At 47.8% G+C, this 17,077-nt stretch overlaps 9 protein-coding genes across 9 annotated transcripts; 4 read left to right on the plus strand and 5 right to left on the minus strand.

Moving 5' to 3' along the window:
- Positions 1-589: 589 nt before the first annotated feature.
- F4813DRAFT_39910 (acetyltransferase) lies at positions 590-1,600 on the plus strand. Its single transcript, XM_049248129.1, has 2 exons — positions 590-952; positions 1,080-1,600. The coding sequence occupies exons 1-2, from the start codon at positions 672-674 to the stop codon at positions 1,321-1,323; spliced, it is 525 nt and encodes a 174-aa protein (XP_049100586.1). The 5' UTR covers positions 590-671; the 3' UTR covers positions 1,324-1,600.
- A 630-nt stretch (positions 1,601-2,230) lies between these two features.
- Positions 2,231-2,742, plus strand: F4813DRAFT_388388 (uncharacterized protein; the record flags this gene model as incomplete). Its single annotated transcript, XM_049246695.1, has 2 exons — positions 2,231-2,319; positions 2,538-2,742. 2 exons carry the CDS (start codon positions 2,231-2,233, stop codon positions 2,740-2,742), a joined length of 294 nt encoding a protein of 97 aa, XP_049100587.1.
- On the plus strand, positions 2,429-4,205 carry F4813DRAFT_39912 (alpha/beta-hydrolase). Its single transcript, XM_049248132.1, has 2 exons — positions 2,429-3,876; positions 3,956-4,205. The coding sequence occupies exons 1-2, from the start codon at positions 2,770-2,772 to the stop codon at positions 4,118-4,120; spliced, it is 1,272 nt and encodes a 423-aa protein (XP_049100588.1). The 5' UTR covers positions 2,429-2,769; the 3' UTR covers positions 4,121-4,205.
- F4813DRAFT_39924 (NAD(P)-binding protein) lies at positions 4,045-5,261 on the minus strand. The gene is made up of 2 exons (XM_049248153.1): positions 5,003-5,261; positions 4,045-4,949 (listed from the first exon to the last, which is right to left on the minus strand). The coding sequence occupies exons 1-2, from the start codon at positions 5,123-5,125 to the stop codon at positions 4,290-4,292; spliced, it is 783 nt and encodes a 260-aa protein (XP_049100589.1). The 5' UTR covers positions 5,126-5,261; the 3' UTR covers positions 4,045-4,289.
- Positions 5,262-6,161: 900 nt separating this feature from the next.
- F4813DRAFT_380158 (sorbitol dehydrogenase) lies at positions 6,162-7,523 on the plus strand (the record flags this gene model as incomplete). Its single annotated transcript, XM_049245538.1, has 4 exons — positions 6,162-6,215; positions 6,288-6,667; positions 6,742-7,162; positions 7,221-7,523. The coding sequence occupies 4 exons, from the start codon at positions 6,162-6,164 to the stop codon at positions 7,521-7,523; spliced, it is 1,158 nt and encodes a 385-aa protein (XP_049100590.1).
- A 331-nt stretch (positions 7,524-7,854) lies between these two features.
- On the minus strand, positions 7,855-8,737 carry F4813DRAFT_388392 (uncharacterized protein; the record flags this gene model as incomplete). The annotated part of the gene is made up of 3 exons (XM_049246696.1): positions 7,855-7,944; positions 8,002-8,039; positions 8,071-8,737. 3 exons carry the CDS (start codon positions 8,735-8,737, stop codon positions 7,855-7,857), a joined length of 795 nt encoding a protein of 264 aa, XP_049100591.1.
- Positions 8,738-9,629: 892 nt separating this feature from the next.
- Positions 9,630-11,988, minus strand: F4813DRAFT_40084 (HET-domain-containing protein). Its single transcript, XM_049248318.1, has one exon. The coding sequence runs from the start codon at positions 11,829-11,831 to the stop codon at positions 9,747-9,749; it is 2,085 nt and encodes a 694-aa protein (XP_049100592.1). The 5' UTR covers positions 11,832-11,988; the 3' UTR covers positions 9,630-9,746.
- A 169-nt stretch (positions 11,989-12,157) lies between these two features.
- F4813DRAFT_355762 (Aldo/keto reductase) lies at positions 12,158-14,275 on the minus strand. Its single transcript, XM_049242912.1, has 3 exons — positions 13,855-14,275; positions 12,948-13,625; positions 12,158-12,876 (listed from the first exon to the last, which is right to left on the minus strand). The coding sequence occupies exons 1-3, from the start codon at positions 13,910-13,912 to the stop codon at positions 12,647-12,649; spliced, it is 966 nt and encodes a 321-aa protein (XP_049100593.1). The 5' UTR covers positions 13,913-14,275; the 3' UTR covers positions 12,158-12,646.
- A 1,295-nt stretch (positions 14,276-15,570) lies between these two features.
- On the minus strand, positions 15,571-16,930 carry F4813DRAFT_40123 (putative ER-golgi SNARE complex subunit). Its single transcript, XM_049248378.1, has 3 exons — positions 16,490-16,930; positions 16,338-16,423; positions 15,571-16,274 (listed from the first exon to the last, which is right to left on the minus strand). Exons 1-3 carry the CDS (start codon positions 16,703-16,705, stop codon positions 15,623-15,625), a joined length of 954 nt encoding a protein of 317 aa, XP_049100594.1. The 5' UTR covers positions 16,706-16,930; the 3' UTR covers positions 15,571-15,622.
- Between the last annotated feature and the right edge of the window lie 147 nt (positions 16,931-17,077).

Here is a 17,077-nt window from a genome sequence, read left to right on the forward strand (position 1 = left end):
TGTCAATTGGGTACATGTAGGTATTAGAATTGGTCGATTCATTCCCAGCTTCAGTGCTAGATTAAGTTTGCAAGCCTTGAACTCAAATAAATGGAATGATGTCAGCAGTCATGACTCTACATCTAGAGGGTACCTAAAGTGCATATGGATGTTGCTGCAGGCCATATGTATGTACCTAGGTACCTGTATCTCATTCTCGTACCTGACTGAGGCTAGCACCCGTGGCTTCTATTCTTAGTGCTCTCAAGCTTTTCGTGAGTACCGGCTGTTCAGCTCCTATGCGGGCCAATCAATTGAGGCTAAGCACCCTGAAAAGTCGGGCAAAGTCCCCTAGCTTAGAGCATGCACCCAATCAGGTACGGATTAGGTACTTCTAGGTAGGTAGGTAATCAGGGGATTAGGGGTCTTAGAGGGAATTCCCAGGCTCAGCCCAGATTCCGATTTCTTCGTATTCTTCATCGTCGACGGCCTTATTATTTTATTACCAACCTAACACCAAGTGCTTAAGAAGAGAGAAGTTATCTCCAACCTCCCTTCTAACCTATTTATTGTCAATTGTTTCTACTCCAGAATCGCACCTATTCGTTTCGACTTCGCTCGTTGTTTATACATTCGTTTTCTACCAACTCGAGACGACACACGGAATACAGACCTGCTGTTCACAATTCACAATGGCTGAACAAGGCCTTTTCTCGTCCGACCTCATCTCTCCTAGCGTTTCTGCTGCTCTTCCAGAAGGCTACACGGCCCGCTCCCTGCGATTGTCCGATTACGATGCGGGTTTTCTCGACTGTTTACGTGTTCTGACGACCGTAGGCGAAATTAGCAAAGAGCAGTTTGCCGAAAGATACCAGTGGATGTCATCTCAAGACACGTACTATGTCCTTGTTATCGAGGACACATCGAGGGAGAAGATTGTAGGGACTGGAGCCCTACTTGTAGAAAGGAAATTGTAAGAAGTTCCCTACCCTACGGCCAATTGAGAATGCACAATTTGGTCGGCGAATAGTCAAGGGCTGGCTAGTTTCCGTTAGGTAATAAAGAGTAACTGCTGATACGATAGATTCCCCCTTTAATAGCATTCATAGCCTTGGCCTAGTCGGCCATATCGAAGATATCGCCGTCGCCAAGGATCAACAAGGCAAGAAGCTCGGCCTTCGTTTAATCCAAGCGCTCGACTTCATCGCCGAGAAGGTCGGCTGCTATAAGACTATCCTCGATTGTAGCGAAGCAAATGAAGGGTTCTACGTAAAATGTGGATTCCGAAGGGCCGGGTTGGAAATGGCCCATTACTATAACAGCGATAAGAGTAAGGCCCAGTGAGAAGAGGACAAGCAACAGTGAACATAATACATAATTTATACGCTCGCGCTTGTTCTGGCTCTTGATACCTCGGCTGACTCCGGGATGCCTGGTAGAGTCGAAGATCTAGGTTAATAAGATGGTCCTTTCAGAAGAGGCCACGAATCACAAAAGGGATGAGATATAATAAACTAGAGCAAGGTTATAGAGTTCCGGATACTAACAAACAAACAACGTTCTACTTTTTGGGAAGGTTGTTTGCTGGATAGAGTATAGAGTCTAAATTTAAAGACATGTGAAACAGAATACATGAGAGAGAAAGCAACCAACAAGAGACTTCGATTTCGTCATGGAGTAACGAAGCTTAGTCGTCGAAACTTGACAATACTACACCTGCACTAAGCCCCCAATCTGGCCTTCTCGTTCGGGTTGGTGGGTGGTCCGGTAACGAGCTGGTCGGACGTTATGACAACCACTTGCTGAGTATCGCCGAGACTCGAGTTGATTCTCCGCCCAATCCAAACCATCCTTGGCATCTTACTGCAATGCGCTCATACGAGTTGACCGGGGCTTACTCAGATACAACAGAGCGTAGGAACAACCAAATAATACATGAATATCATATCCGACTGCCAGATTCGTTCAACTGCTATGCTTTCGGCATATCCCCAGCTTATGAGACTGATGGCTATAAAGCCATGCCGTCTCACCTCGCTCGCCCTCCTAGAAACACTGAACTTCGATGAACCTTGACAGCATATATTTCGATTCGATCTTCTTTGCATTATTTTATATTTATTTTCTCCTTATATCCGTTCTGTTAGAATTCTCCCTTTAGCCATCCTATCTGCCTAGTACTACGCAAGACCGGACTCACACGGATATCCCCATCGGCCCCTCTCCGTCTTCCCATCTTGTTAAATAAGCGATGTCTTACTCTAGTAAGACCAACATGATTGTTGATCATGACCTTCGCAACGCCCTAATCAGAGCCAACATAGCCCTACTTCAACGAGAGTAAGTTCTAGCTAAGCCTTCCTCCAATCCCTAGCGGTTCTACTTGAGAAACCGTAGCTACTTGGTGTCAAGTGACTCTAAATCCCAATTACAGACACTAAAGATATTCCGAGATGGGAAATCCTATATAATGTTTTAGCATCCTTCAAGCTCCCTGTGCCGCATACTCACATTGGAGACACCCTCGGGGAATATAGCCGATTAACAAGCAAACACAGGGTTCGCGAGAAAAAGGACTGGTATACTAGTCGTCGTGTCGTAGTCCGGAAGCGCAACGGCCGCATCCACCTTTCACGGCTTGGCTCGCGGAAACAAGCCGAGTACATTCCGGTAGAATTCGAGGAGGATTCCCAAGATAGTAGCTTCACGCTAATCGACGAGACGCTATCCTCGCGGTCAGCGAGCTTCAGCTCCAACTACTAACCCCTTTCCGCGCCCCTCCCCTGCGTAATGACGCTGGATGCTATCACCAAGTCCCGACCCGCGCCGCAACAGTGGCTCATGGGTGGGGAGGCTTTCGAGCGTCACATGCTGCATCATAACGGAATCCGTGCGCTGTGGGAGACTAAGTGGCGCGAGCCCTGTCGGCGATCGGTGTACCCTTTTCACGATGGCGCCTTCGAGGATTTCGAGCCTGTATTTCTGGATCTGATTGCTCGGAACGTCAACGATGGAACTTCAGTAGAGTACACGCAAGCATTCATTCCTACGGCACGGGCTCTTGAGCGACGCGGTGATGAGGACGCTGCTCAAGGAAGCGAGGAGGGGAAGAAAGAGGCGTCGCGACTATACCTGCGCGCCGCATGTATCCTACGTATCGCTCGATTTCCGTATATCACAGGCTTCCCGCGCCCCAACGATCCTGTCAAGTGGGAGGCTTGGGAGCTACAGAAAGCGATATACCGCAAAGCCGGATCCCTGTGGTCACCATCTCCTCTATCCGAGGTTTTGATCCCACATACGTTTGCTAAGGGGCGTGACCGTAGCACCATCCCAGCATATGTCCGAGTACCGCCCTCTCTATCCAACGGCAGCTCGAAGCACCCCGCAGTCATCCTCTTCACGGGTCTTGATGGCTACCGCCCTGACAATACAGCGCGATGCGACGAGTTCCTCTCGCGCGGATGGGCCGCTGTCGTGCTCGAGATTCCAGGCACGGCCGATTGCCCGGCAGACCCTACGGACCCGAACTCGCCCGACCGGCTACTTGATAGCCTGTTCGCGTGGTTAGCCTCTGACGGGCGGTTTGACTTAGGGCGCGTGTTGTGCTGGGGGCTAAGCAGCGGAGGTTACTATGCGGTGCGGGCGGCACACACGCACCGCGACAAACTCCTAGGAGTCGTCGCGCACGGTGCCGGCACGCACCATTTCTTCGCTCGCGAATGGCTTGCCAAGGCTGATGGTCACGAGTACCCGTTCAAGCTTACCCCAGCGCTGGCCATGAAATACGGATACGGAGACGATGTCGAGGCATATCTTGAGGGCTCGCAGGGGAGGTTTTCGCTATTGGAGACGGGGATCCTGGGGATGCCGAGTACGAGGTTACTTCTTGTTAACGTATGCTTGTCTTCTCCTTTTGCGTTTACCTTTGATTTCCAAATGTCGAACATGAATGCGAGGTACTAACAGTAAATAGGGAACGCATGACGGGCTCATGCCAATTGAGGATTCGATGCTATTGTTCGAGTATGGGTCGCCTAAGGAGGCGCGTTTTTTCACCGGTGCTTTGCATATGGGATATCCTATGGCGAATTCTTCGGTATATCCCTGGATGGAACAAGTGATGGCTTCTGCGAAGTGATGTTATATTATTTGTATTTTGCGCTGTTGGATGGTTCATTTTGGATGCGGGCGTTCTAGAGCTGTTCAATATTTATGACTGCTATGATACTATAACCACCTCTTGTAAAAGAATAAAATATATTATGGCAACCCATTAAGCATTCTCTTACTATGCGTCACTCCCTTCTCTACCGACCCATCCATCCGCCATCAACAACCAGTGTATGCCCACTCACATACGCGCTCGCCTTGCCAGCTAGAAACACAGCGCTTCCCTTGAAGTCTTCCGGATCTCCCCAACGCCCGGCCGGGATCCTTGCGCTAATACTTGCCGCTCTCTCTTGGTCATTTATCAGCGCCGTATTCATATCCGTCGCGATATACCCAGGTGCCACAGCGTTAACATTAATACCCTTCTCCGTCCACGAATTCGCAAAAGCCTTGGTCATCTGTGTTACGGCGCCTTTACTTGCTGCGTATGCGGGTACATTCAGCCCGCCTTGGAACGAGAGCAGGCTTGCGAAGTTAATTATACTGCCGCGGCGGCCCGTAACTGGAGAGGGTTCGAGACCTAGCATATGTGCGCCCGCGTCGCGTGTTAATGTGAATACGGTATCCGCGTTTACGCCCATTACTGCGCGGTAGTCGGCGTCGGGGAAGACTTCAGGTGCATGGCGAATCTGAATACCCGCGCAGTTTACCAAGATCCGTATCGTATGTCCGTCCGCTAGGATCCGAGGGACCAGGCCTGCTACGTCTTCTGCGTTTGCGAGATCCGCTGTGTAGATATGGGCTTTACGACCAACGGCTTCGACGGCATCCTTGGTCTCTGTCGATGCTGTGGACCGCTTTGTTGAAGTTAGATTTGATCAAGATAATAGTTGCTCCATCAACTACATACTTGAACTAAGATTATATCCGCGCCCGCCTCAGCAAGCCCAACAGCTACAGCCCGTCCAATACCCCTCGTGCCACCAGTGATAAGAGCTTTCTCGCCCTTGAGCGAGAACAACGTGTCTGTCATATTGGGGGGGGTCTTAGCTTACTATCGATTGTGCTGAGGAGTGCAAGAGATCATGTCACAGTAGGCCAAAAATAGGTTCACTATCTCATATATTACCAGTAAATGATACCCCAATTTCTTCGTAAGTTCGAGACTAGATTTAAAATAAATCAATTACCCCTCTCATCCAAGAATACATAGGGGCGTTTAGCATTCCCTTTCCGTATTCGGAGCTATAGATCATCTAGGAGAACCCCTAAGGCTTTATACGTTATGGCGATCCTTTGAAGACATTTTGATTTACTACTGTCCTAGGCATTCCTATCTCTCGTTCAGGTGGCTAACAGATTCGGTTAAACCTAGCGAAGAGTATCGATGAAAACTAAGTAGACGAAACACGGCATTCATAAATTACCTCGACACATTTTCTCCGGTCTTATGATATTAGTCGGTGATAGTTCGGCCGGCCCCTTATAATTCCCCCCTCGTCTTTCACCTGAGATTGTCCAGGCGGGGTAAATGGAGATGAAGATTGGGGTAAGAAATATTTCCCACAAACACCGTTTGACCAGAAACGACTATTTCCCCCGAACCTAGCATACTTCGCCGGCTTTGGACAAAACGAAGGCGACTATTTGCGGGTTCTCCCCACAGTGGACCGACGGTGCACGCTCAGCATGCTCTCTATTACATGGACCGGGGTCACACTACCTGCATATCCTACATGCCTCTTCCGCCGCTAAGGGTATTGTTTAGTGTACGTGTAGGACCTATTGGTGTCCACAGTGTCTGTATAGCCACGGTTCTTCCCACGACCACGCCGAAGTCAGGTAGACTAGAGTCGGGGTAGCATGTACTGTAAGTGTATGATTAGGCATGGCATGGCAAATTCCAATACCGGTGATGACTAGGTACGTAATTAACGTATTGCTTCACAATTCCTCGTGTTTTTCTACGATATTTCTTTAATGGAACCTGCTAGAATCCTACAACAATTCGTTAAAAGCCTATCAACTCTACTTCTATGTACTGCAGATGAAAACGGGACACAGGAGTCATGACCAGTGATATCAAAGCATCCGTCCTCCATGGGGCGAGAGATCTCCGAGTTGTAAGCTCTATTTTCGGAATAGGTCCGAAGCAAAACACGGATTTGAAGAAGCTCTATTAACGAGTGTTACAGGAAGCCCGACAGGTATCTAAACCAGCTTCCGATGAGGTCCAAGTAGCCGTGCAAATGACCGGCCTTTGCGGCTCGGACCTGCACTACTTCCGACATTTCCGGAATGGAACGATCGAGGTGCGTGAGCCGATAACCCTAGGCCACGAATCAGCTGGCACTGTCGTTGCCGTAGGTGAGGGATATTCCTCTTCACAGTCCATAAAAGTTGGTGACCGCGTCGCCCTCGAAGTCGGGTTACCCTGCGAGGTCTGCGATCTATGTCGCGGAGGCCGTTACAATATCTGCCGCGGCATGAGCTTCCGCAGCTCCGCAAAGGCTTTCCCGCACGCTCAAGGGACGCTCCAAGATAGGATTAACCATCCAGCAAGGTGGTGCCATAAGTATGTTAAAGCTAATATATGATACCTGGGTAATGATCGTGATAACTAAATTTCTAATATTCTATTCCTTTTAGACTACCAGATACTCTATCCTTAGAGCATGGAGCCCTCGTAGAACCCCTGTCTGTTGCAATACACGCCCGTAACCGTGCCGGGCTGAAATCTGGATTAACCGTTCTGATATTGGGTGCTGGTACCGTAGGTCTGCTTTGCGCGGCCGTTAGCAAGGTAGCCGGAGCCAAGACCGTTGTGATAGCGGATATACTCGAGGACCGCGTCAAGTTCGCCGTCGATAACGGATTCGCCGACGCCGCATTCACGGTACCTATCTCAACTCCGAGACCCGAAACTGCCGAAGATAAATTGGCATATGCGCAAGATCTAGCTGAGAAGTTGAAGTCACTGAAGGTCGGGGGAGGAGCTGATGTCGTCGGTGAAGCAAATGTAACTTTTGAGTGCACAGGTGTTGAGTCGTGCATGCAGGCAGCTATATATGTAAGATTTCTTCTTTTCTATACGATCTCTTCTATAGCACAGCTAATGAGGATTAAAGGCGACGAAACCCGGGGGCAAGGTGATGATCATCGGTATGGGTATGCCGGTTCAAACGCTACCCATAATGGCTGCGTCTCTCAAGGAAGTTGACTTAGTCGGAGTGTTCCGGTACGCCAACGCATATCGTGAAGCCATCGAGCTACTTGCTAGTGGAAACAAAGTGCTTCCTGACGTTCTGAAACTCGTTACTCACCGGTTTCGAGGCCTTAGCGATGTCCCCGGAGCTTTTGACACGGCCGCCAAAGTAAAAGATGAAAAGGGGGATTTAGTTATCAAGGTCATGGTAGATATGACAGAGTAGATAACCCTTTTTATTCAAGATAAATAAGCGGAATGCCTTCTAACACATAAGCGCTCGGGAAGACAGATCCCCCAATGGTCAAGGAGTGAATCTCATAGAACCCGATGCCGTCTACATATCCCCTATCCCCTACCAAGAAGCCATATATTATGAGCATCCTAAAACAGTATTCCTCCACAGAAGCCTGTATATGTTTATACGCATATTCCCATTGTTCAAAAGTTATACCAAACTCATGCAGCCATTTTTCAAGAAGCATTCAAGGATATATTGTGTTAATCCCGAGACGACGCACGCTTCTATTTCGATCAAGTTGGGACCTGGAGCTTCCTCAAAGAGTGACTTCGACTCTTGCAGCCGATATCTTTTGTTTTGCACTTGAGGCAAATATCGTAATTGTCGTGATCGCAGTCGCAACAGTCTAAAAGTCATACGAATTAGTCAAAATGCGTTTATTGCTTTCATATGAAAAACTTACGCCAGTAACAATGCCCTGCTCCGATAGATGTTCTACATCTGTCACAACTTAGTTTTCCAATTCTTGTACGCAAGCACCCAGGCTTCGGTTCTTCGGGTGGATTCGTAAGAGCTACTAACGCAGCTTCTGTCGCCTCGTTACCCAAGTGTTCCTCTACAATCTTCGCCTGAATCATGCCCGCGTGGTAGGCAGTGGCATCTGCAGCTGCTACTTGTGTAGCAACACTTGCGGCATTCTCGCCTAGAGCGTGTGCGGCAACTTGACTGACTTGACCGGCCATACCCTCTGCCGCCTTGCCCGGATCAGTCAATAGGCCTGTGCTATCGTTCGCGCCAGGTGCTAGTCCCTTGCCCATCTCTTCGATATTAGTGATTTCAGCAGTAAAGTCGCCTATCTCCATGCCAATCAAAGCCGCAATCGCCCCGATCGACCACGAGACGGCGGCGTCTTTGGCGGTGATATGGCCAACCTCATGGTTACGCCTACGAAGCTCGCCTTGGATGATTTCCCGTTTCTTGTAAGCCACATACGTGCTTCGGCTTTTATAACCGGCCAGCAGCAAGCTTAGGCCTCCTGAAAACCATGCGCTGCCTACCCCGAAACTCGTAGCAAAGCCACTCGTTAAGCACTTTCGTCCCATGGCTTTCTCTTGCTGCTTAAGTTTGGCAATGGTGAAAGTTTTGACCTCCTTTCGGTAGGCGTCTGACTCGAATTCAAAGTTTTCTTCAATAGGCATTGCGAAGTTTGAATATCTAATTTACCAATAAAAGTTCAAGGTATAATTAATTTGAAAACTTCTATCGATTCTCTTCCCCATCTCAACCGTCCATCCGTTCGCATTTTTATATCGACTTTAGAAATCCATATGTCGTGTAACGCGCCTCGTTGTACCATACTCATTCAACCTTAGGCGTAGATCCGAGACGCCCCGGGGTTTGAAAGGAGATATTCAACCGGTGAAGACGGCGGTAGGGCGATCGCTAGGAGATAATAAAGCTTACATGTTTCAGCTCATGGCGGCAGTGTTACTCATAGCCGCTATTTGGATCTGTATGATCTACCAGTTGCACCTAAGAATACCTATTCATTGGCGCTACAAGATCATGATCCTTCCAAATTGTGAGAATTAAGTACAGTCATGAGGCTGAAGAGAAATCTATGTAGTCCTACTCTCTTCTGCACCCTCTCCTGTTTTCGGCCCGTCGGTCGCTTACCCAGGCTATAGGCAGGCAAGAAGATATTGCTTTTCTAGATAATTACATATACATATCAGCCTCAAAGTTATGAGTAATATGTCATAGACTTGGTAAGACACGTAGTAGCGGATGGGATACACAAACAAAAGATTACTCATATTTTTAACTCGATAGGGTAAAGTTCTTAGCATCTCACCGAAATTCGCCACTACACGACTGTTACCATAGAGAAATTTATAGAGTATGACTAAAGAATATCAACATTAGAGTGTAGCACATCGATGTCTCACGTACGCATGAATTATCGTTCTAAGATCGTAGAATCTAGGTATCAACCACGAATTATAGAGTACCTATTGGTTGCACTTCGCCTTTTCGATGTGGCTGGTTAATATAACCGAACAACACAAGCATGGTTTACATTTTACTTTGGTTACCCCGGATATCATAAAAAGTAATATGCTAATAATATCATTGTCAGATTATCATTTCTTAAACCACTGTTCCCTACGTTATAACTATGTGATCTACTATTTACATAGATGTAACTCACTTTATGAGTACAGAACAATAATCGATTCCATCAAGCCTCAAAGCTTCCCCTTCCATAAAACCGTGAACATATCCTTCTCCCAGCAATATCTTCCCTCCTGATGTACCATCATCACCCCTTAACACGTGGAACACGCTCGCCCCCTTTAGTAGCCACACCTCATCCCCTGTTTGAGTCGAATGTGGCGACAATCCTAGAAAGCCCTTATGACTACGAAACAAGGCTTTGCCTTTTTGGCCCCAATGTGTAGGGGAGATCATAGTCCGATACGCGCAATTAGAACGTAGATCCTTCAGCATTTTGATACAGCCATCGAGATCTCCTAAAACATTACTCAATATGACATTGAACTCCCTGACCGTCGGGACTGAGGGGTGTGGACATCTTGTTTCTATCCCCCCTAAAGCCATGATAAGCCTTGTTAGCAGCGCTTTATTTCCGGATCTAAGTGCATCCAGAGCGACTCCTATGAGACCGGCTTTGACGAATTGGGCGAAGTCGATTGCCGTCTCTTGTGGTGCAGGAAACGCCGTGTCTGTTCTTCCACCAATGAGAGTCCGCCAGAGCGCCTCAACTGGCGACTGTCCATTTGCATATGTATGCGGTAAGCTAAGACAAACTTCTAAGATGGAGAGGAGACCCGACTCAAAGAGGACAATTTCTTCCACGGTATCTAGGAGGTACCCCGGGACCTCTAACTCATTGCCCGCCGAGTCCAGGTGCATATATATGTCAGAGAATGTGGGCACTGTCGACGACAAGCTACCAGCGTGGAACTTCCTACCCTGGTGTAAATCAAGCAAAGACTCCACAGATGCAACAGCTCCAGGGACGTGGAAGTGCGGCATCCAAGACGGTAGGTCGGACTGTACTCGACAGCTGAGATCAGAAACATATGAAAGCATGTCCAGGGATCGTGTCTTCCACAACAATAGCTGTGCGGTACGTAGCATAACTTCCGTTGTCTGAAGAGAGTAATCCGCCTTGAGCCAGATAGGTTTGACGTCTACCTTAACCGCATATGAATTAACAAATGCGGATAACGCATACACTCTGTCACGGGGATCTGTTGCCTCCAAGAAAGCGGATGAAAGGAGATAGCTCTGTGCAAAATCATACAGCTTTCCTTCAGGGCTTAGGAGACTGAACTTTGGGTCGTCGTTCAAGTACTCCGTTCCCGATAAGCGAATCTCACGATGGAATGTGAAAGTACGTGCAATCCTCGCCGTCTCTCGTTCAAGCCCATGAAAGTTCATCCCGTGCCACTGTGCGCCGAAGACGAAGCCGACGAAACCATCCAAGTCCTGCCAGTTAAAGCGTAGGGGACCACAACAGACCAAATGAGACTGGTTAAATACCATCTCCTGCACGATCCAAATGCGACTAAACCATCTCCGAGACAGAAATCTCACGAGTGCCGTCCACGAATCCATACTTCTTGGGGTGAGATGATATTTTTCATGGAGCTTCTTGTCGTCGTACAAATTGACTACTCCCGCCCCTATCCCGCCATCGGGATTCGCCGAGATCAAGTCCAATCCGATATTCCTGAGGGCAGGCGTGTACTCAGACAAGAGTGAATGGGCCTCATGCGCGTCCTCGTCGTCCTTCCCCAGCCACACAACAACGTTAGCGGCGTTGAAGTAGATACTAGTCATGAGGGTAACCTGCTCGGCTCGCTCCACGAGGTCGCTTTGGTTAATACAGACAGCGTCTACCCAGAATAATGGCGGGGCAATATCCGACTCTAAGTAAACATACTGAAGGGCGTCGTTCAAGTTTATGCCAATCGGCATACGTCGGCCGCTGCAAATCATCGCGTGCGAATAGTCATCTTCGAATTTATCGAGTATTGGATGACCCCATGTGTAGGATAAGGCTGAGTATTGAGATTTGGCATCTTGAACCTGATGAACCTCAAAATCGAATACAAGGAGCTGCTCAGACGTTTCTGCTGATTTCTCTGTTCCCTTATACCGTAGAAAACGAGCACTCTTAGCAGGTAGTTTCTGATAGACTTGACCCAACTGTGGTCCTTCTTTGAGTGATACATATGGGTTGATCGACGCGAGAGGATCCATATTGGCTTATTGCTTAAGGTAATAAAGGGGTTAAAAATGGGAAGATTGACACCGAGTGGAATTGTACGACTTTACTATCATATATATTGGATACTGATGGGACATCAATGCTAGGTATACTTCAAAACGTTTAGTTCCATGCTCTCTTGGAGTCCTCTCACATGCTTGCAGCTGAGACTGTTCATTAGCGGCATTTCACGTTCAGCTCGGCCGTGAGTCGCTAAACACAGCCTCATTCGGTTGAATCGAAACCGCTAAAAAGAAGCACGTGTTGAACTTGTTCAGCCTAGAGTTTTCTCCTGGTTTGATTTGCAAGAGGGCATATAGTATGTCGATACCAGACGGAGTAGGGTTGAACAAGCGTACCTAGGGGGTAGTTTGGCAGAAAGACAGTTAGGATTCCAAATTCTTCAGGCGTGCAAGATAAACCTCGTCACTATTAATGGGTGCTATTATATGAAGTTCTCAAGTTGAAAGTTATGAGGGACGTGAGAATATACTCTATTAAGATGTTATCTTTTCAGTGTCTAATGTTGCCTTATTTCATTACTGCCTAGCTGCCCCTAAGGAAGGAAGCCTGCTAATGAACATTGCAAATAGAGATCGATGGGCGTGAAGAATATTTAATCAACTATCTATAATGCGCCACTAAGAACTCACTTCCCTATGAGCATGCATATCTCAAGCTAAGTAGTCTAACAGTAATAGTCTGACTATCGCCCCCCTTTACGTTGCACAGCCATAACACAAGACTAATAGCAGTCCGCGCATCCATCAAAATGGCAAACAACGCCATCTACTATTCACCTTGACCTTCACCCCGCAAACCCATTCGGTAGACTCCTACCCTCTTTCTTATCCGGGAACCCGAAGTTGATTCCAAAGGGAGGATACACGTAACGCAGGACCTTGCCCTCCTTGACAAGGCTGTCCGAGTAATCGTTCAGAATCTTCAAGTCTTCGGAATCAAGGTCGACAATCTCGAGGTTAGCCTTGATGCGCGACTCAGTCACCGATTTAGCTAGTACGGTGGCACCCCTGGCGACTGTTTTCGGTGAGGATTGTTAGTATCGCATCATGCACCGTTGGAGATATCAGTAAGAGAGAATGACGTACCGTGGTAGCTCAGCAGTACAGTTCCTGCGCTGATACCCTTCTTCTGGGCGACCTTGGCCACAGCCTCGCTCTGCAGCAGCGGGCCACCTGTGCTACCTAAGGGACTGTATGCCACAATGTGGATGCCCTTCTCCTTGCAGAAGTCGACAACCTCCTGTTGAGGCAAAGCCGGGTGGTTTTCGATCTGGTTGATAGCGGGCACGACTTCAGCCTTCGCGAGCAGCTGCTCTAGGTAGGGCTTGCTGTAGTTGCAGACACCAATACTCTTGGTCTTGCCAGTCTTGAGCAGACCTTCCATCTGCTTCCAGGTCGCGATATGGTCGTGGTCCCAGAGAATATCACGGCTGCCGTCGGGCAGCTTGGGGAAGCGGTCGTCGTTGCCGTTAGGGTTCATGCCGACGGCCCAGTGCACGAGGAACAGGTCGACGTAATCGAGGCCAAGCGCCTTGAGAGACTTGTCTAGGCCTAGCTCGACGCGGCTGCTGTACGTGTTCCACACCTTGGTCATGACGAAGATGTCCTCGCGCTTGGCATAGCCAGCGTCGAAGGCCGCCTTTAGACCCTGCCCGACCTCTTCCTCGTTCGCATAGCAGTAAGCAGCGTCGATTAACTTGTATCCGTGTTTTAGCGCGAGCTCGACGGCTTTGGCGACGTCACCCGGTCCTGCTTGCCATGTTCCTATTTTGCGGCAAGGTTCGTGTTAGTGGACAGTAGCATCTAAAGGTATATAACATGAGAGAGTGCTCTTCATTTGAGCGGCTAGTAATCCGTATGGACGGGGGTGGTAGGCTTGGTATCAATCGAGAGCTATAAGGATACATGAATAAAGACGATTTTTGTCTAGTGTTGTCGCGAATATGAGAAGAGGGGGAGGGGTTGGCATAAATGAGTAAACGAATGAACGTACCGAATCCAACAGCGGGGATCTCCTGGCCTGTGTTAAGTTTGAACGACGAGGGCGCCATCGTAATACTATTAGTCGTATAGGTAGGTATGTCTGCTGCTAAATGGTTTATACGTCTAAGAAATATCTCAACTTAAGTTATTGGGAATTAAAAAAAAATATTTATATTCTCCGTGGCATATTCTCATCTGTCTTCAAGTTACTTTTGGCGGCTACGTAACATTATTTATTATGGCACATCCGGCAAAATAGGATACGAGCCTAGATGGACTAATAAGGGGACTATGGTATAAAGTAGTATAGATAGGGGGGCTAGTTGCGGAATGACTTGCGGGCGAACTCCGCTCACGATGCTATAGTAAGTAGCTGGGGAGTCCCGCAGGGTGGTTTCGGATATGTTCCTCTATCTGGTTTTTAATACAATAATACTGCAGATTTCACATACCCGCTGTAATGAAGTGATTTTTCTATCTTTTACTCTAAGTACAAGTGGGGTATAAGTTGAAGGGTTAGAGACACATATGTAGGCGATACCGGGTAAAGACTTCGGGGAAGTTATATCTTTCACGGCTTATTAAACCACGAGTATAAGTAGAGTAGTTATATTATTGAGTTTAGATACTTCCTCTACCGCCTACTCTCTTAACTATAAGCACCTATCTAATGCATCATTATTTATAACTACGACTGAAATAAGTATTAAAGAATCTTTGATGCTAAAGACTACATAAAGTTGATTTATTAGAGACAGGTGCCTACTCCGCTACTCCACTACTCCACTACGCTGATGATATCGGGGTAGTCGGTCACCGAAAAACGTCACTGGTCCAAATTTCGAATTGCGCTCGGGATGATGTGATTCAAGCGCATGGACTTACACGTGGACTAAAGTAGGGGTGACCCCGCCGCCCGCAAGGTACGAGATGATGGTACGAGATGATAGACTGGGAGCCTATGATATACTGGAAATTTTTGTAAACATAGACCATTGTAACAATTCTGACATTTTGCAATTGGCAAGTTAAAAAGAAGCTTCGCATCTTTAATCAGGTTACTCCCGAAAAAATCAAATAAAATCAAATGAAATCCAAATAAGTCCATTATCAAAGCATGTAACCTAGGGTACTGTACATCATGTCCTAAACGTTTTTTTGGAGCGAATCTCGGCTGGATTAAAGGCCGAGTATACTCGTATCCCTGTAGACCTCACAGCATAACAACAATTATAATAGATTATGATATCAGAATTTGCTACTCATCATTTCCACCCGGCGCATAACCCCAAACCGACCCAGCCCGTCAAAGTCCAATCAAGGTGATGGGAATCCAGACCAAAAGTCGCAGTCATACACCAAGTAACATAATGTGGCCAAGACCGTACTCGTAACTATTCGGATTCAGGATCCTATACGAACCAAAACGACATCTTTTTGGTTCGATGGATATACTATGCATGCATGCATTAAACAAGTCATCGCCACGCACACCATTACAAATCTACTAAGTGTAGCCCGACTGCTCACCGTCCCCGGACCAGGGGGGCGGCGGCGTAATAATGTACAAAGTGAAGATAGTAGTAGTACACCAGCGCCTCTACTAACGAGTTTCTCGTCTCTCGTCTCGTATGGTCTCGTGTGGTTTTTCTTAACCGGCGATAAGAACCCATAAGCTTTGCCTCTAGTTAGCTAAGCTGGCCTCTGTAATTTGAAGAGCGAAGGGAGAGCGGATATACAATAAGAACACAATGAATGAATTGTAGAAAGAAAGCTACTCACAGGAAGAAGATCATCAACACGCCAAACATCTTGGCGATCAACCACCGATTACTCGATACGCGGGACCAGTACTTGAGCAATTCACGCTGGGCGCCTTGAACATTATCGACAACATCCTCAGTGTTAGCGTCAATGCGCTGGATCATCTCGCTCTGCTCCGATACCATCTGCGCTAGTTGCCCAAAAATTGACCCTAGCTCGCTGATGGTCTTCTCGATAGCCTCGATAGCTTCGCCTCGCTGCTGGATATATGAGTTCTGCGGTGCCGCCTCTTCCATCATAAGCAGCTGCTGGTCGCCTATCGCGGATGGTGGGTTTAGTGTCAATAAGTCCGCGCCGGGTGACGGCGTGCCGCGATTCGGTGTTCCGTACAAAGGACTCGCAGATTGTTGGAGAGATGACGATTGCGCATGTTGCGATACGGAGGATATGAAGTTCTCGGTGCGCGACCGCGACGCCTGGATATTCTTGGTGCGTACCTCAAGTACATCCTTGAAGTTGGCGCCAACGTCACTAAGTTTACCTTGTAGCATTAATACGATATTCTTATTATGTTCGCCTTCTTGATCCGCTTTAGGGTGTTGCTGTCGCGTTAGCAACTGTAGTCCGCTAATCTGTTGGTTTAGGGAAGATAAGTCCTGTTTTATTCTAGCCGAAAGCCATGTTAGATATGTAGTTCAGTAGTAGCAGTTAAGGTAGGAGGGTCCATACATGAAGGTGAGCTCATTAATTTCGACGGGTCGGTCGTCGAATAGTGTCTTGCGCTTCGCCAACTGCGCCAGCTTCTCTAATTTGCCCTATGGAAGCACGTTAGCGAGGGTCACATACGCTGACTTATTTCATAATGAAATATGAGGCAATACCATCGTAGCAGCGATCCCGCGCCCTATCTCAGCGGCACGCCTAGCGAATTCCGATCTCCGGTGCGGTTGCGCATCGCCATTGGCGGCTGCTTTTTGCGAGTCTGTTAAGAGAGATCTTCTCTGCGCGCCGACCTTAGATGAGGCTTGCCGCCTTTGAACTTGAGTGAGCACGGAGCGGAACTCGGCCGTGCGGTCTTGTATAGATGTGACGGCCATCCTGACACGTTGTCGGGACGGCTAGGTAGATAAATTGTAAGAAGCGCCGTTTTACGCTCTTCGCGTGGATGAAGGCGAGTTGTTGTATGCGAATGAATTAGGTTGCAGCAACAGGTATACAAGAAAAGTATAGAAACTTAAAGAGGATTGCTCGAATACGGAAATTCGTCTTGATCGTTGATTAAACACAGGTAGAGATGTGGTGATGGCGAGGATTCGGGAAAACCGGATAAAGGACACGGCGTCAGATTCGGAGTGTTCTAGACGACAATTGATGCTTATTTTCTTATCGAGAGTAGGTAGATTAGAGATCCCGGTCGAGACTGGTTAAGGCAATATCCGTATTCGATGGGGTTGATGGGTCGTAGATAG

Source organism: Daldinia decipiens (genome assembly GCF_022478715.1).
Source record: "Daldinia decipiens strain CBS 113046 unplaced genomic scaffold F4813scaffold_12, whole genome shotgun sequence".
NCBI lineage: Eukaryota > Fungi > Ascomycota > Sordariomycetes > Xylariales > Hypoxylaceae > Daldinia > Daldinia decipiens.